The sequence below is a fragment of the Anarhichas minor genome, unplaced genomic scaffold (assembly GCF_050575085.1).
Source record: "Anarhichas minor isolate MPS153535 unplaced genomic scaffold, ASM5057508v1 ptg000067l, whole genome shotgun sequence".
NCBI classification, from domain to species: Eukaryota; Metazoa; Chordata; class Actinopteri; order Perciformes; family Anarhichadidae; genus Anarhichas; species Anarhichas minor.
In genome coordinates, this window is record NW_027466513.1 from 3,705,900 (window position 1) to 3,725,236 (window position 19,337).

At 41.5% G+C, this 19,337-nt stretch overlaps 1 protein-coding gene across 1 annotated transcript; it reads right to left on the reverse strand.

Annotated features, from left to right (window-relative positions):
- Nucleotides 1–1,557: 1,557 nt before the first annotated feature.
- On the reverse strand, nucleotides 1,558–13,877 carry drd4b (dopamine receptor D4b). The gene is made up of 4 exons (XM_076078569.1): nucleotides 13,629–13,877; nucleotides 11,901–12,013; nucleotides 9,968–10,563; nucleotides 1,558–1,760 (listed from the first exon to the last, which is right to left on the reverse strand). Exons 1-4 carry the CDS (start codon nucleotides 13,875–13,877, stop codon nucleotides 1,558–1,560), a joined length of 1,161 nt encoding a protein of 386 aa, XP_075934684.1.
- Nucleotides 13,878–19,337: the final 5,460 nt, after the last annotated feature.

Genomic DNA, 19,337 nt, shown 5'->3' on the forward strand with positions numbered 1-19,337 from the left:
CTTCCTGTCATGTGTGATTTATTTTAACGTGCGTGTGTCATATTCTCACCGCTAGAATGAATCACATCACTGTGGTAAAAAAGAAAAAAAGCAGAGAAAGCAACACATTGGTCGGGACTCCTCATCCTCGAGTGTTTGATGGGTGTTTTTGACATAATGTGTGACGAAGGGTTTGAATAGGAAACGCGGGATCTCATTAACGCCGCAGTATGTCGAGAGTTTGACTTCTATCACGGCAGAGAGACAGAACATCCTCTGAGTTTTAAGGCATATCGCTTCTTAATATCGTATGAATGTATTTTTTTTTAATCAGGACACGACTTAAAACCGCCATGATGAGCTGGTTCCAACTGTGCCGTGCTCCGCTTCATGAAGTGTTTTACTGATTCAGCGCACAGAAGGAATCAGCGACGCAGTCGACTGGACGCAGCCGACTCTCCAGCTCTGCTCCTCTGAAGGGAAAAGTCCACATCATCCACTCGCTCTTCTTGATGTCACGCTTCAGATTCCTGAGAAGATGAAGCGCTGTGTTTCGAGCAGCCTCTTCGCCTTCGTGTCTTATCACTTTTAATGTGAACTCTGTGCCGATTTAAAATAATTTAGTTCCAACATTTGGGGAAATCGTCCAATTCGCTTTTCTTGCCGAGAATTAAGAAAGATTGATACCACTCTCCATATAGCAAGGAGCTGGTTAGCTTAGCTTAGCATAATGACTGGAAATGGGAGGAGTCTCAGAAGAATCTCAGAAAGGTTGTCGGAAAGATACTCCGTCAGGGCCCAAAAACTAATCTCATATCATAATGTGTTTGTTGAATTAAGCTTTAGAGGCTTTGGTGGTCAGACTTCTGTTATCGGACAGAGCCAGGCTAGCTGTTTCCCTCTGTTGCCAGTCTTTGTGCTAAGCTAACCAGCCGACTGTAGCTTCACATTTAGCGTAGAGACGTGAGAGTGGTACTGCTCTTCTCATCCAACTCTCAGCAAAATCAAAGTATTTCCCAAAAATGTCAATTGTATTCCTTTAAGCGTATATAAGAACGAGAAAAATCAAAGACTGAGTTCAAAGGATTTTCTTTTTAAGTCTTGAAGCTTTTTTACGTTGTGGTCTGTCGAAGCTTATTCGATCTCCCGGGGACATTTTCGCCCTGAGTTGATCCTCTCTTGTACAAATCCCCCGTCATTGGTTGGAACTGGCAGACCGTAACTTCAACAGTAAAGAGTGATTTCATCTGTACAGACAAACTGAAAGTGGTGAAAAGCTCCTCTCAGACGGGAGTCTGTTTATCTTTCCCTCCCGACGTCATCATTTTAGTTTGGGCAGTAAATCCCGGAGGATCAAGAAAGAACATCACCAGACGATAAAATGGGCCCATAAATATCATATATATATATATATATATATATATATATATATATATATATATATCACTAGTATCAGTGTTGGAGTGTATTTTTCCCGTCGGTCAGATATCATCACAACCATCCCTCTCCTAAAGTTAACAGGCCAAACTGGAAACTCCCCAACGGAGCTTCGTGACCTCCCGTTCAGAAACCCGGGCGTCAGCAGCAGCTGCGGAAGCATTTCTTGAAGAACTTCTTGAACTCCGTGTTGAAGATGGTGTAGATGATGGGGTTGAGAGCGCTGTTGACGTAGCCCAGCCAGGTGACGGTGCTCATCAGACCGGGGGGGACGTCGCACGTCACACAGACGGCTCTCGTCGTGTGCACCACGAAGAACGGAGTCCAGCAGAACAGGAAGCAGCCTGCATGTAAACAAAGAATATATATATATATATGAACGTCAGAGTTAGTCGTCAAGGTTCGTCCTGGATAATAACTTCAGACCCAGACGTCGTGCTTGCATTCATCGTCTTCGGTGCCAGCAGTGAAATACATAAATAAATGTGACACTGTAAATCTCAAAATGTCACATAAAATGTGAGAAATACACATCTGGGGGTTGTTATTCTCTCACCAGTTATGCCTTTCTTTGTACCAGTCAATCTGTTTTTTGCTGGCAGGATCGAGGAAATTACATAAATCAACCACGTGAAGTGTTGGAGGGCTCGAAGCAATCCAAACGTTGGCACGGTGAGTTCCTCCTCAAAGACAAACATCTTGTCTCTTTAGATTGTGTTTTGTGGCTGACGAAGGTGTTTCACTCCAACTGAGTCCAGACATGGTAACTAACGTTATTTATTTACTTGTTTTAGTTGCATGTGGTGGAAGAACGATTCAGAGCCTTTACTAAGTAAAAAGCACAAATACCAGGCTGTGAAAAATACTCCACTACATGTTAAAATCCTCCATTAACAAGTACAAGTACGCAAGTAATTAATCAGCAAAATGTAGCAAAGTAAAAGTACGCATAGTGCTGAAAAAATTACCCCTGAAGGTAATTCACTGTTAAATATCTATCTTGTAGTTTAATTTATTTTACGTACAAAACACACGATGAACTCATAAAACACGATGTATTGTATCGTGTGTTATAAGTTCATCGTGTGTTGTGTACGCATTTCCTTCTGGGAATGAACTAAAGCTGTCTGACAGACAAATGTGGTGAGGTAGAAATATGAAGTAGCAGAAAATGGAAATTAAAAACGTTACTCAAGTAAATGTACGACTGCATGTAGAAAAGGATCGTTTGTAAAACAATATTTTTTTCCTCCAATTTTTTTAATTGATTTTGTTCATTTGAACCAAAATCTATTCGAAAAAAACAAAACAAACAAGAAATGGTTCAACTTGAAAGCACTTTTTTGCCGTATTACCAAAAGAATAAATAGAATCCAGAATAGAATAAAGATTATTCTACTTTAATAGTTTGTTGTGATCCAACTCTGCATTCAGAGCTGTGAGCTCAAATGAGCTGTGAGCTGTGTCGTGTGTCACAACAAACCGTAGAGAACTCAGATCTTATACTTAAGTAAAAGTAGTAATACCACAGTGTAGAAATACTTTGATAAAACATTTTACTTAAGTAAAAGTACGCAGTTATAATCCTCAAAATATACCAAAAGTACACATACTCACTATGCATCCTTTGCTACTTTAATTATTTATTTAACTTTGTATATCGCTGGGTAGCTTGTGATTTCCAACCCAGGATCAATAAAGTCTTATTTTAATCTATAATAATATTAAAATGATGATATTAAGATCTTTCATATCATTCATCTTAATCTGCAAAGTAACTAAAGGTATTTCATTACTTTTGTGAAGTAAAAAGTACAGTATTTACTTCTGACTTGTAGTGGTGTAGAAGTATAAAGTATCAGAAAATGGTAATACTCCCGTCAAAGTACACATTGCCCAGAATTATACAGTATGTGAGTAAATGTTACTTTCCACTATTGTATCATTATCACTCTGACTGACTCTACGAAACTACAAGTTCAAAGGCACCTGTAGTCTTTCAGTTTTATCAACATGATGATCTCTCCCGGTGTAGAAACTCGTCCTTCACAAGTTAATAAGTAAATAATAAAAACGTGTCGGACGGTTCTGCAGGTTTTTTTATGACGTCCTGTCTCCGGCTTTAACTTCATAGCCAGACGTTGACAGATGTGCTGCTGTCTCTTTAAGTCTGAAGATTTAGGTTTTCTGCCTGTAAACTTTTATAAGCTTGTGTTTTCAGTTTCATGCCTGCAATCTTCATTTTTTTAAAGTCATGAGATAAAAAGAAATCTCACACACTTACAGACTTTATTACAGATTTACTACATGAAGAGGTTTTGTACTCAGAGCTGTGTAAAGAAAACGGAGGATTCACAAGAGAGAGAAGACTTTTGACCTCTAACTAGCAGACTTGTGAGACGGTTAGAGATGAGATTCACAAAAGCAGCTGAAATGACCCGAACACGTCAGCTTCTAACGTATAATAAATCTGTGTTAACCCAAGAACAGACCAGATCAAAGATGGACCGAAGGTGGAAGCTTAAAAACATGAAATTGAATTCACAAAGGAGGTGGAGGAGACGCTGCTGCTGCCGGGAGCTGAGCTCTCCTCCTCCCTCCGGAGCTCCGACTGCAGGTCCAAGGCTGCAGGTGGACCTGGGTCTGTCCACGGTGGACTGGTCTCTGCTGGAGGATCTGGGTCTGTCCACGGTGAACCGGTCTCTGCTGGAGGACCTGGGTCTGTCCACGGTGGGCCGGTCTCTGCTGGAGGATCTGGGTCTGTCCACGGTGGACCGGTCTCTGCTGGAGGATCTGGGTCTGTCCACGGTGGACCGGTCTCTGCTGGAGGATCTGGGTCTGTTCACGGTGGACCGGTCTCTGCTGGAGGATCTGGGTCTGTCCACGGTGGACCGGTCTCTGCTGGAGGATCTGGGTCTGTCCACGGTGGACCAGTCTCTGCTGGAGGATCTGGGTCTGTTCACGGTGGACCGGTCTCTGCTGGAGGATCTGGGTCTGTTCACGGTGGACCGGTCTCTGCTGGAGGATCTGGGTCTGTCCACGGTGGACCGGTCTCTGCTGGAGGATCTGGGTCTGTTCACGGTGGACCGGTCTCTGCTGGAGGATCTGGGTCTGTCCACGGTGGACCGGTCTCTGCTGGAGGATCTGGGTCTGTCCACGGTGGACCGGTCTCTGCTGGAGGATCTGGGTCTGTCCACGGTGGACCGGTCTCTGCTGGAGGATCTGGGTCTGTCCACGGTGGACCGGTCTCTGCTGGAGTCTGAGCTGAAGGAGTTTCTGGTGAACCTGCATGAGTTCATCTGGTTTCACCAGAATCCGACCCGGTGGCTCCGATGACGAGCATTAAGAATAACTCTATAGAAACAGACCATCTTCTCTCTGACGGTCTCTTTACTCATGGAGGTCACATAGAGGATCAGGACTACACAGAGTGGTTGAGGACCAGTTAAAAGCTCCTCACAGTAACTTTAATATACTATAATTATGGAAAATAAATGTCAAGCTGAATGTAAGAATATAACTTTGAATGGATGACCTCGTGCTGTAGCTGCAGGCAGAACATAACACTTTTTTATTTTAACAGCCGTCCCTCTTCCTCATCTGAAAACAAGTCCCTCTCTCCTCGTTAGCTTTGTGTGAAGATTCAGCTTCAACGGGGAAATGCGTCAAACGAGGACGTTTCATTGTGACTTGACAGCGACTGAACGATTCACGACCGTGCTGAGGTCATTAGAGATGAAGTAGAAATGTAACGAGCCTGCTGTCTCATAACTTGTATCCCCAGACATTAGTGCTCAGGGGGGTTTGATAAATTTTGGATTTCTTGACTTTTCTTTTTTCTCAGAAAGTCATTAGAACCAAAGGAAGTAAAAAAAGATACAGAAGAAGAAAACTTTTACACATTCAATGGCCACACAAGGACATCTTTTGCTGTCCGATTTAGAGATCAGAGTGTGAAAACATGATTTACATCCCGCCTTCAAACTATAAACAAAAGCGCAGACTCAACAAACACAGGTGAGACCTCTGCTGGAAAATGATAACGCACCTCTAATAAGCTCAGGTCCCGTGATCAGCGGACTATGAATAACCGCGTCACTGAATCAAACCGAGGACATTTGTCTCAGGTGTCGTCACACGTCGGTGAACAAACGCGTCCGAACGATTTATTAGCTTTGTGTTGAGGGTTTGATGGATGAGGTTTAGGACTTTGCATAATGTGCAACAGCTGTACTGTCTGCACATCACTTTTTATTCATAAGATGCATTCAGGTCTGATACGTTCTGTCGGGATCTTTGTCTGTTCTGTCTGCATCACAGAGTTTACAGAGTACGTAACTTTGTTCATACGCCAGAGAGAGTTGACAATAAATGTCATCTCGTCTATTATATAGTTGTGCAGTCTTGGGCTCTAATATTTTGTCGGCACGCTATTTTCATAGTTTGCTGTAAATAATAACTTTCTTTGTATAAATATGTGAGTATTTAATCTTAAGTGTTGAATAAGAACTCTTCCATGAGATTAACAGGAATGTAATTCAGGCACTTCAAAATCTTTGAACGACAGGGAAGGAAATATTAAAAAGCCTTTATTTTAGTGGCTGAGTCACTAAAGGAGCCAACATGTTTGGACCACTGCAGGTCTTCAGCAGGGCTTTTAACACATGCCTGTGTCCACACCTGTTGAGTTTAAATAACCAATGGGAGGCAATGACACTAACCGGGACAGGACATGTGATAAATGCAAGATATTATTTCAAATCTACCGTAATATATTATAACGTAATAGGAAAATTATAGTTTTGTCAGATATTGATTGTTAAGAGAAAATATACTTTATTGTCCCCGAGGAGATTTTTTTTGTCTTGGGCAATAGTGCTACACACAGCTGCAACAAAACAATACACGGCCAAAGACTCCGTAATCATTTAAATACAAAGAAGACAACAGAAGCAATATAAAGAAGAAAGATGTGTAAAATATGGCACTTGGCGTGTGAGATAAAAACTATAAATACATTATAAAAATGAGGAAAGAAATCGTAAAACCATGAATATTCTAAGCTCTTGTGTTATGTGCTGTGCTCTGCAGTCGACGCTTTGCACTGCACGTCGTAAGTCTGTTGACATAAATTAGTGTGGACGCTTCCATAAATTGCTGCATATATGTAGAATTTACACAGTAAAATAGAGCCTTCGCTGGTGGGTCATTGGTCCAAACAGATCCCAGCCTCTCTGTGTACAGCAGCGCCGGTGTGACCGTATCATCGTGTGCTAAATATTAATTGGATTGAGGGCTTTAAGCTTTAATGGCGTCACTCCATGTTGAGAGACGGAGAGTCAGAGGTGACGCTTTCATCCCGGCGCTCACAATAAACCTGCATGAACGTCTGCAGCCGCACACCTTCGGTTAACTGAGCTGCAACACAAACATCAATTAAACTGTTAAAGTGTGAAAGCTAATTATATGTTTCGATCAACCTCGAGACTCCAAAGTCAATTTCATCTTCATAAACATGCAGCAGGTAAACATTTCTGAGATTAATTTGTTCATAATGTATCTTGTGATGCTGTGTGATTAATGGGCTCCAAACACAGCTGCTGCTGCGCTGCCAATTTTAAACAGGCTAGTCATTAGTATATTGAACTGTTCAGCACTTAAACACCTCATCTGCTGTCACAAGCAGCTTTGCTTCCATTTCCTGCTTCAGTGAATAAACAGATTACTGAAGTACACGAGTGGCCATAATGTAAGGCACGATGCCCCTTGACAGCACAGGAAACAACATTTTCTCTTTTATAAGTGGAAGAATATTTTCTACGAGTAAACAAACAGCAAAAGGCAATCACTTCTGAGTGGTACAATATTCTTAGAAAGAGAAAGCAATCAAAAGAATCTAAATATCCATTCATGCAGATAATACCTTAAACAAGAGGCACTCAAGATGCCCGACGTCCAACCACACACACACACGACCCAGATAATGACATGAACCCTGAAGTCCTTATTTTATTTTATCTATTTATTTACTTTTAAATATTTTTTTTAACAGGGACAAATGTAGTCTCGATACTTAAAATGCCCTCGTTAAAGAAAATCAGAGACTCTTCAAAGCACGGCCCTCAGTCTCACTTTCTACGTCAAATGTAACTAAAAATCTGTGAAGGAATCAGATCTCAGATATCCAGCGAACAAACACGGAGTCAACCGATCACAGGAGCCGTCAAACTGTCGCTGGCGTACAATCAGCGAGATGTAGAAATGTCACCTCTGAGAAGAAACATAAAGAAGCTGGAAAAGAAGCTTTTATTCTGAAGGGTAACTTCCTAAGTTGACAGAAGCAAGTAGATACTTTTTTTCTCCAAATTGTTATTTCTCTGCCTCCCCTGATGATGTCATAGTGATGTCATCAGGTCATTGTCAGCTTGAGCTCGGAGACTACATTTTTTTTTTTTTTCAACTAACAGAAAGACGGAGTTATAAACTGGTAACGTGGAGTTTGAAAGATGTTGGATTTAACCAGTCAGAGAGGGCGTAATAACAAACGCCAACAAGTTGCATTATGGGAAACGTAGGATCCAGTGTTTTGGGAAGTTTGACCAACACTAAAGACTCAAAGTCAGTATCGGTCTCTCGAAAGTGAACAGACTTTATGGAGATGGTAAACTAAATTGTTAAATAACGGACACCTGCCGGCCAATGAGAAACGAGAATCTTCAGTGAACATTAAGCTACCGAAAAACAAGCTTTGAGTCAGATTAACCCCTAGATTAACCCCTAGATCTAGACCAGATCTGAGGACTCTCTGGTCCATGTGATCTGGATCAGTAATACTTTCTCGCTCTGGCCTGTGGTGCATTTTGCAGACGAGGGATCAGTTTCATTAAATTTGCAACATGCAAGCTGCAGTTTAGAGCATCATTAGATGACTGGAGATCATTTTCTCTCTCTCGTTAATTTTGACAGGCTTCACTAAGCACAACAAATCAAACTTCTGCTCACAGATTGAAATAGTCACAAGTGATCTTCTAGAGCAGAGCAGAGGAAACTTGAATAACGATGCCCGTGTTGTCATTGTGTCCCATCCATTAACGCGGATGAATCAAAACTTGTTCACGTTTCTTTCATGTAGTGGTTTGTTTACACTGTCACTGGGGAAAAACACACTTTCCTGATTTATTTTTCATTTTCTTCAAAGTGACGCTGCTTGTTACTGGTCACAAATGAAACCCTCCCCATCTGAAAAGTGTCGGAGCGACACCCATGTTTGTTTGTTTGCGTGCAGTCGGGAGACGCATGATTCCAGCTTGAGCGTATAAGTTGTGTTCACAAATTGTCTTTTTGAAACCAAAGATTTGAACTGAACCTGTAGCAAGCAGCGAACTCTGTGTGTAACGTGTCCGACAGAGATACAGAGTAGTGATTTGTAGTTCAGGATTAAAACCATAGACTGTATATAAGAAGTGGATGTAGTTATCGTGATGTCACCCATTGGTTTGTGGACTGATGTTTTGAAGCGTCGATATTGGCATTCTGACTGTCGCCATCTTGGTTTTTTGCAACCAGAAGGGACACGAGAGGGTGGAGCTAAATTCAACTAGGGTTGGGTCCCGAAAATCGGTGCTAATATGGCACCGGTTCCTATACGACCGGTATCTACCGGACCGAAACGCAACGCAGATTTCGGTGCTTCCTTTTCGGTGCCTGAGCCGATTGAAATACTTTTTTTACACTACTCTGATGGCTCCGTCCTGGCAGCCTCGGTCCTCCGCTCCTCACTCATAGTATTATTACAACCGGCCGAGCCGTGCGCGCTTAGAAACAAACCCCTCCATCATTCTGGCGAAGCTTCGGCCATGATTTATTTAAAAAACCGAGAACGAGATCTGTCAAACTGCTAGCAGGCTACTGACTTCCTCCATCGACATCCGGGTACTTAGCGCTGCCGCTCATAAGCACAACAACACAGGCAGCGAAACTTTCTTCTTCTTCTTCTTTGAGGTGTAGTGGCGGTTGGCAAACGATGAATTGGCGCATTAGTGCCACCAACTGGTAAAATAAAAGAAGTCAGGAGAGGTGTCGTATTTTGCCAAATATGCTCCATATTTCTGCAAAATAATTGCTGAAGTTTGAAGCTGTAGTGTGTGTACAGAGTGTGTGTGTGTGTTTTGTATTTATTTATATTTATTTAAGTATACTGTAAACTGTTAACAGTTAATATATTGTTCATAGTTTGAAGTTAAAAAGTTTGAAGCCAAGTCTTTTGTATTTATTTATATTTATAGTATACTTTAAACACTTAATATATTGTTCAATTTGAAGAAAAAAGTATCGGTTTAGGCACCGGTATCGTTTTAAAAGTATCGTTTTAGCACCGGTATCGGAAAAAACCCAAACGATACCCATCCCTAAATACAACTGAATATTTGTAGGGTCAAAGCGTTTTCGCATGGGTTGCACTTTTCAGAATTGATTAAAACATGGTTCTTTAACTGTTACTATAGCTGTTGTGTGCCTCTGATTGGAGGAGAGGGACAACATGAACACTCACCTACTACTACAGGTAGCACCTGCATAGCTTTCCTCTCCCTGCCGTTGATCTTGGCTCTCTTCTTCCTGTGCAGCTGCTGGCTGAACGTCAACGTGGGCACCGAGTTCTCCCGGTACTGCCGAGGATAGGGAATCTCCTGCTGCATGTAGTCGTCCGAGTCGTCCAGCCGAGACTGGGCCAAGTCCCTCTCGATGATCCTGGGCAGAGGCATGGGCAGCGGCCCGGGGATGGTGCCCGCTAGCGGGGGGAGGGCGGTGGCGACGGCGGCGTGCTGCAGCTTCCTGCAGGCCTCGATGCTGCTTCGCAGCTTGATCTTACGCGACGCCTCCCAGTGTCGTAGCCCACGGAAAACCCCGAAGTAGAGCAGGACCATGATGGGGCAGGGGATGAAGAAGGAGCAGACCGAGGAGTAAACCACGTAGTTGTTGTCCTCCAGCTTGCACTCGGTGGGGTCGCGGTTCGGCACGCTGTTGATGCCGAAGATGACGGGCGAGGCCACGGCCAGGGCCAGCAGCCAGGTGGCCGACAGCAGGACAAGCTGACGGTGGTCCACGTGTTTACGGTTGTAGTTTAGTGGGATGGACACGGCAATGAACCTGAAAAGGAAAGGAAGCTGCGTTGTAGATTATAAAGAACATGTCGAAAAGACTTAACTGTTGTAACATTGGTTAATTAATGCCTATTAGATATTTATTCCTCATTATTTCAATTACTTTGTATTTGTCAGATATTAATCAGTAGTTGTAGGTCACTCCAAAGCTTTAATGTTTCGTGATGCCTTTAATTTCTTTAAAGGGTTACTTTAAGAAGACGCTGATCAACATGCTGCTAAAAATAGTCAAAATAAGTAGTTGAAGAAAAAAGGAACGGTACATAAGGGCCCCTGTTAATTTCTACTTTTTACAGGTGTTTCATGTGTGAAATGTAAATTGTCTGTTTGTTATGCAGAGACCTTCTGCAGCTCCATCTGCTGTGTTTTTCATTAACACTTGAGTTTTATTCTGTCTTCAGCATCAGAGACTAACACAAGCAGTGAATATTTAAAACTTGTATGTTAAATTGTTTTATGAATGAGACCAAATGAATGCATTCAGGTGGAGCGAACAGACTCTAGTTCTTTCCTCTCATCAGTCAAACAAACAGAATGTACGCTATCCTTTTATATTAGATTCAATGTTATAAGTCGGCTACAATTATCCGAACAATACAAACATTCAGGCTCCCTCACGTGGCTTTGCACTGTGTTGATTGTTTAATGTTATGCACCACCCACCATGTCAAATTCCTTGTATGTTCCTTGGCAAATAAACAATTATGATTCAGATAGAACTAACTAGAACTAAGCAGCATTTTAAATCTCTACCAGGCTGTTTGCATGCAGCATTCCTAACTATACCCACGAAAATGAATGCGCTGTAGTTCGTAGATTTCCTGCGAAAGCAAATTGTATGTAATCAACGTAATCATCAACCAGCAGAAAAAGTCACAAAGCTCCCTAAACCTAGCTAAGTATTTCACGATCTTTTACTAAATTTAACGAAATATTTTCACGATCTTTTCTTAAACATAATTAAGTATTTCATGATCTTTTCCTAAACTTAACGAAGTATTTTCACGATCTTTTCCTAAACTTAACGAAGTATTTCACAATCTTTTACTCAACCTAACTAACTTTTGTAAGACATCGTACGAACTGTTGTATGAGGATACGTTGTGTCTACTGTAGAATATTCAAACAGTGTCTGTTGTCTGATTCTTTAATGGATACAATTCTAATCTTGTTTAAACTTTTAGATAAATATGACTCCTCGCCCTCCCACCTCTGGTTTCCACATTCCCTCGTTCCGTTGGCTCACACATTAAATAACATTAATGAAAATCAGAGGTATGATTGACGTCTTCATCTAAACCTTGACCAGACAAACACTCGTACCTGTCCACGCTGATGGCACACAGGTTGAATATGGATGCGGTGCACAGCATCACATCCATGGTCATCAGGCTGTCACACACCACCATGTTCAAGGTCCAAACTCCCCCCTGAAACTACACAGAAATAAAACACACACAAAAAACACACCAACTGATTAGCTGTTCTAGAGCAAATATGTTTAATCCGCTTGCACCACTGCAGCTCAGCGTTGAGACAAACATTCCTCCAGTGAAACACTTTCTCCTCACCTAACTTCTCCTCAGGTGAACATGGCGAGGTTTTAAGACTGACTCCTCTAATCCGGTGAGTGCATGCGAAAGAACCTGCCGGCGTGACTCTGGGTAGATTAACTGTCTGCAGCCACTGGCACAGGTAACAAGATCACAAATGCAGCTAATAAGGAGGACTTAAGGGGGGAAGCCTCAGTAGGGCATCGCTGAGACAGACAGGGGAGCAGGCAGGTGGCGTTTAATACTTTATTAAGGGCTAGATTATCCTTTCCAACGTCTTTATAATGCCTGGAATATTGTGATTCATGGACCATGCCTCTCCTAATAACCAGTGCGAACCCCCGGTGTCTCCGTAGCTCTTAATTGATCGTGATTAAACAAGTGAGCGAGGCAGCACGTCGATGGTCTTTTTTTCTATTTTGTGCCATAATGAACCGGCTCTGGTGGGTTTAATGAGAAACCTTCCAGGAGCGGATTAGCTCAAGCGTTGATCCTTTTTATAATCTTAGGCGGGATAGCTCAAATATTTGATTTTACTTGAGAATTGTGAGATTTATTAGACTGCTATCCGTGTAAACGTGTGTTTTTACACACTAGAAACTGAGGTGTGACATGTCTGCAGGTGTTAGGAGTGATACAGGCTTCTGTGACGGATGGATTATGAAACAATGGGCCTCTTCGCACAGACCCCCACGACTCGACCTCCACTGGAGCAAAACGGCAGACTGAAAGAGACACAAAGCGACTGTCAGTGACATTTAGTAATTTTATCAATTTTTGTAGTTGTTTTGCACGTCTTTGTGGTCGATCTGTGTCTCTGTGTGGTCGTTTTGTGTCTCTTTGTGGTCATTTAAACGTTTTGGTGTTAATTTTACTCGTCTTTGTTTAGCATCATTGCTTTGCGTGTCTAGTTATTTTGCACAACTTTGGTTTTGTGTGTCTTTCTGGTCATTTGGTGTATTGTTGCAGTCGCTGTGCACATCTTTGTGGTTGTTCTGTGTCTTTTCACGTTTTGCATGTCTTTGTGGTCATTTGGTGTCTCTCTGTCGTTATATTGCATGTCTTTGTAGTTTTGTGTTTCCTTGTAGAGTCATTTCGTGTCTTTCAACAACATTCTGCAGAACAATCGTAGAATGGAATATTGATAAACTTGTCTGCATAAGTCTATTTTACACAAACTGCCGCCTCATCTTTCATTACCAAAGTTGTTGGACCCTCATCTTGGTGTGAGCTGCAGAGACATTTTAAACTAGAAACGGGATTTAGGAACATTTCAGCAATAAGATTCAGAATCTCAAAGGTATAATGCTGGTTAAATAAGGTTAACAAAAACTGTTGACAAACTCTGTTTAACAGAGCAGCAGATCCACACTGACACTGCATAAAACACAGATATGGAACACTAACACATCCTGATATAATGACCCCTCGTGCGCCTCGGTTTTGTACCCGGTTGCCTCGTTCAGTAATCCTGGGTCTCCCGTAGATCTGCGCTTACCTCTGCGTAAACAAAGAGCGGCAGGACCAGCACCGCCAGCAGCAGGTCCGCAAACGCCAAACTGACTATGAAGTAGTTCGTCGTGGTTTTTAAAGCCTTCTCCAGATACACGCTGAGGCACACGAGCACGTTCCCACCGGTGATGATCACAATCAGCAAAATCCCGAATATCAGCGCCGGAAAGTTGAAGTCAGCGACCGCAGCCTCCGGCAGCGTGTCGTTGTTGAAGTCGGTGGAGATGTCTGACATGGTCGCCGGTGTTCCGCCGCGCGCCGCAGACTGACGGGCTCCTTGTCCGACGGAGAACGACTCTCTCCGGGGACAGTTTTCATCTATGAGCCGTATCCAGCAGTCCAGAGATAAGCACGAGCGTTACAGGTGAAGTCCGAGAGAGTTTTTTTCGGCCCCGTTGAGGACGTTCATCTGACGCGTTCAGGCTCCAACACCGAGTCCGCGCTGCGCTAAGCTCTCCAAAACGCGCAATAAGATCCTGCTTTTTATCCGCTTTATCCAGCACCCCTCGTTTCACGTTTCTTTTACATTTACTGGACCGCAACGAGCAGGCTCTCACAGCATTGTGTGGATCAGTTTCCCTGTCCGTCTTCTCAGCCCGCTCCTCAAGGAATAAGTTAGCAGAGTGGACGAATCAGGAGGCAACAGCTTATTAAAGCCATCTGCACAAAGCTGCTTACCGTGAACAGCGGGAGTGTGAATCAGCTGTTGGACAAGGACAACACACATTGTCTCAGAGGGATGTTTTGTTTCGGTCGTTGAATGAAACACGTCATGATGTGACTCTGATTTGTTGATTCGCAGGTTAAAGAAAATCCAAATATGGATGAAACATTATATTTTAGAGTATATTTTAATGTAAAGCAGATCATCATATTGAAATGCATTAAACAGATCTAGAATCTGCAGTTACTTGTAACCCCACATCTATTTAAAAAAGAATTCTCCCCGTTAAAGGTTTTTTTGTGGAAGTGTTTCCAGTACCGTTGTGAGGGTCCCGGGACAGAAGATGTCGCATGTGTACGGATTGTAAAACCCTTAAATTAGTGATTTGTGATTTTGGGCTATACACAATAACTGGAATTGAATAGTAGCTAGTTAGCAGGATCATGCTAACGTTTGCAGCGATAACATTAGATGTTGGAGAGATAAATCCTCGAAATTTAGTTTGAAAAGTAAATGCAGCGACACAGACTCTGGGTAATCTTGGGTCAAAACAAATCTAATAGCCACACTTTGTTTGTTGTTTATTCTTCAAACCTCACTGAACCAAAACTTCAAGCAGCGGATATATTTTTACACTTCTTACACACTAATATTAGATCTGGAATCTGCTACGAACTGAAGGCAGAAAGTCGTTCACGCTCAGGTCTAGTTTTCACCTCGCGACCTTGTAATCAGACATCTCGTGCTGCAAACAGCTGACAGGTTTTCCAGCGCATTTCATCTCCGTGTAAAGGTGTTTGTTCCACGGCTGCTCCTGTGGCATGAATATCATTAGAATAAAGTCAGCAGCAATTACTATTGTTATTATTTTTTCACACATCGTCACACAAAGCCTCGGGAGGAAAATGAGAATAGCGCACATGCTTAAAAAAAAGAAGCACTACCAGATGTTAAACTCGCCCTGAATCCCTTTGGGCACAAAACACATAAAGAGGAGGATGACTGCGAAGTATCTTTCTTAATGATGTAAATACAGAAAACCATTTGGGTTAATCTTTCCCTCCAAAGATTAAATGAGAGCAGCGTCACACTGAGACAAAGGTACAACCTCGATTTCATTAATGCAATGTGATACTTAGAGAGTTTCATGGCAGACAGTTGCCTGTTGCTGAAGCAATCTGAGTCAGAGGTGAAAGAAAAGTTCCGGCTGGAAAAAATAATAATCAACGAGCACTTTCACTGGAAAAATGTGTTTAAGGGTGAAAAAAGCCTTTAATGTCAGTCTTTAATGATGTAATGTTGTTCTAGACGTTCATTACTTAGTCTGAGGTAGGACACAATGCAAGAACATTTTAGTTTTCTTATGCTAAACTTGAGTTTTTCTGTGAGTTTGTTGGTAAAATCTTTACAAATCTGATTCATCAAACTCTCTAAACGTCGTTTCCACTGAATCAACGTCTCTTGTTCATGCAGGTGCGTGTTTGAGAGACATAATCATTAGCACTATTCTCTACTGCTACTACTATCAGTCTACTACTGCTATTGTACTGCCACTGCTACATTTACTACTGATATTCTCCTAATACTACTTCTACATTCGAATGAAGTAAAACTCAATTTGAATAATCTATCTTTGACATATCTTGCTTCATTCTTATTCAACAGAGATATGTCTTATCTCAAACACTGACCTTCTACATTAATTTTAACGACATGTCCGTGAATCTCTCACTAAATTAGATTTTCTTTTTTAAACCCTGTTATCACCCAGCGAGCAGTTTCTTTCACCTTAATCCCCTTTGGTGTGTTGCTGCCTCTTGACGACCGATTTCACAGGTCAGTCTGTCCCTGAATGAGCCTGTGGTGGCTTTGTTAACCCTGCAGGTAGCCACACACACACACACACACACACACACACACACACACACACACACACACACACGCATGAAAGATATGGAAGTGAGTGACAACTCTGGATTTTACCCTGATATTTAAGAAAAAGATGGGGGCTCCTCATTTCGTCTGGCAAGGAGACTTTTTAGTGTTTAAAAATTCACAAGACAAAAGAAGCGCTATGAGACCGAGCTGATTGATGGGATAAGGCTACTTACTGGGGTGTGTGTATGTGTGTGTGTGTGTGTGTGTGTGTGTGTGTGTGTGTGTCTGTGTGGGGAGAGCAAGATGGTGTGCGTCCCAGTGATTAAACCTGACCACCAAATGAAGATCAATGAGCAGATAAGTAAAAGTAGAAGAGATGGATAAAGAAGAAAAAAGACAGACCACAGGCAACTGAAAAGATGAAAAGAAAATGTCAGACGGATGAAAACACCGGGAGAAGATAAAGAGAAGAAGATAAAGGTGAATAGAAGTCAAAGAGCAGCGTCAGAAAATCAAGTTAATAAACACTTGTCTCTTTGCCCAACAATATAAAACCAATTCGACGTTTTAAATGTTACTTACCAGACGTTTCTTTAGCACTGTGACAAATGCATTACATTTTGCAGTGCATGCTGGGAGATCACTGCTGAAGAAATCCTTTGAACTTCAACTTTCCAGAGGTTTTTATTAATATGGTTTAAAAGAAGGTATAATAATTCATTTATGACTTCTACTTCATGACTCAGCCTGTTTTAGAAGCCAGTTCTGTTAATTCAGTGGGTCTGACTTTCCAGTGAAAATGGGTTTTTTCTTAGAGGAAATTTTTTGATTTAACTATCAGAGGTCACAGTTTTTACAGAGAAACACAAAAATCAGTCAATTTTTGGGCTGAAAGATTCGTCCTTGAAGTTGCAATAACTTCATTTCTTTTGGCTTCTTGGGGGCAGAAATTATGAGTTTTATTTTGTTTCTGTCGAGTTTGAATAAAGTGATGATGATCAGTCAATCACAGTATAATTTACTAAATGAACATCGTGCTGTATTGAAGAAGACTTGAAACTAGAGATTGAGACCATAAACTCATGTTTACAATGTTTACTGAGGTAATAAATCAAGAGAGAAGTAGAGTAATTTTCTCATAGACTTCTATACAACCAGAGGAGTCGCCCCCTGGTGGACACTAGAGAGAATGCAGGTTTAAGACACTTCAGCATCGGCTTTACTCGGTAGAACCGGAGGTTGCCGCCTGGTTAGATAACCGATGAGGTGAAAGTCACCTAGAAGCTTTGTGTATCCGAGACGAGCTGCAGATTCAGGTGACAATCCCAAGTTTCTGAAATTTCATCCACGTTTTTTCCTTACTTGTGTATTTTCTCTCTGTAGCCTGTTACCAGCACATGAATAACAACCTGCATTCTGCATTCATACTGTGTCCTGCTCCAAGTGACAGGAACCATTTCTGCTGTTACTCATTCATTATTCTGTATTTACCGACATTCTGATGGCAAATTCATTATTTAATAACCCAGAATGTAATTATGGTTTCTTTTGAACACTGGGAGTTTTTTATCAGGCTAAATGTTTCGGGGAAAATTGAAATGCTGTGACTCATATCAAACCCGGAACTCGGGAATCATCAGCCTCATGTGACTGAATGGAAATAACGATAAATCATGTTAAGTGTTTCTTGCTGACAGACAGACGCACAGTCTCTCCTGATTAATTTAGTTATATCCATAAAAGTTAATCAGGGGAAAACAGATCATTAAAAGGCAAATCTTTCTAACGTTGTTTTGGGTCCTTTTTGTTGTTCAGACCTGCATTTAACACAGATTTTAAACTAGATGGTGAATCATAAAACATAAAACTTGAGAGTGATATACTTTGAGTTTTTTCTGTGATCTGTCTTCACTCCAGTATGAAGTATTTAGTTAGGTTCAAGAAAAGATTGTGAAATACTTAAGTTTAATAAAAGGTGGTGAAATACTTAGTTAAGTTTAATTAAAGATGGTGAAATACTTAGTTAGGTTCAGGAAAAGATGGTGAAATACTTAAGTTTAATAAAAGATGGTGAAATACTTAGTTAGGTTCAGGAAAAGATGGTGAAATACTTAAGTTTAATAAAAGATGGTGAAATACTTAGTTAGGTTCAGGAAAAGATGGTGAAATACTTAAGTTTAATAAAAGATGGTGAAATACTTAGTTAGGTTCAGGAAAAGATGGTGAAATACTTAAGTTTAATAAAAGATGGTGAAATACTTAGTTAGGTTCAGGAAAAGATCGTAAAATACTTGGTTAGGTTTAGGAAAAGATCGTAAAATACTTAGTTAGGTTTAGGAAAAGATCGTGAAATACTTAGGTTTATAAAAGATCGTGAAATACTTAGTTAGGTTTATAAAAGATCGTGAAATACTTAGTTAGGTTCAAGAAAAGATTGTAAAATAACGAACAGAAGTTACCTAGCTAAAAGATCCGTATTCGATGGATTCATCCACCCCACTTCCTAGTTTATGATCACGTGGATAACATATTACATTATTTCGTAGGATATCTACAGATTACGGCACATTATTTTTCGCAGGTAAAGCTACGAATGCTGGATGAGAACAGCCGGAGCCGTGGCGCAAGACACACAGTGTGCGTTTTAAAGCTCATCAGACTCAGATAAATCTCCAAAGCTCTGTTTGTCATTCACACTTGTTTCCTATGTCGTCACACGACTGTGGGTACTTCTCAAGTCTCTTAATTGTCGTTTCCTCGGTCCTCGGTCCTCGATCCTCGCTTGAACCGGAAGTTGTTTCGCGCCGCCATATTGACGGCCGTCCCAAAGCTCTAATGTAGCTCTGAGGAGTGAGGATCGAGGATGGAGGAGGGACCTCAGAGGAGCCATGAGCGAGGAACCACGAGAACAGACTTCCAGGAAGTCTTTTAACGGTCGACACGCCCCCTCATTGTTCATCAGTCATGTGATTGGACGCTGCAGCCGATCGGACTGACTGACTGAGTTTAACACCAGAGTGAAGACGGATCACAGAATAAACTCAAGCTTTATATTTGATTAGTTTTCTGATTCACCATCTGGTTTAAATAAATGTTCATTGTAGTCTGAACAACAAAATGACCACAAACAACTTTCTTCATTTATTAGAAAGA

What these genes read in the sequence shown, in the direction of transcription:
- drd4b (XM_076078569.1), bottom strand. Translation starts at nt 13,877, where the DNA reads ATGTCAGACATCTCCACCGACTTCAACAACGACACGCTGCCGGAGGCT. An exon ending in CGCTCTTTGTTTACGCAGAG is followed by an intron (nt 12,014 to 13,628) that starts GTAAGCGCAGAT and finishes ATTTCTGTGTAG; the next exon opens with TTTCAGGGGGGAGTTTGGAC. An exon ending in GGTGCTACCTGTAGTAGTAG is followed by an intron (nt 1,761 to 9,967) that starts GTGAGTGTTCAT and finishes GTTTACATGCAG; the next exon opens with GCTGCTTCCTGTTCTGCTGG.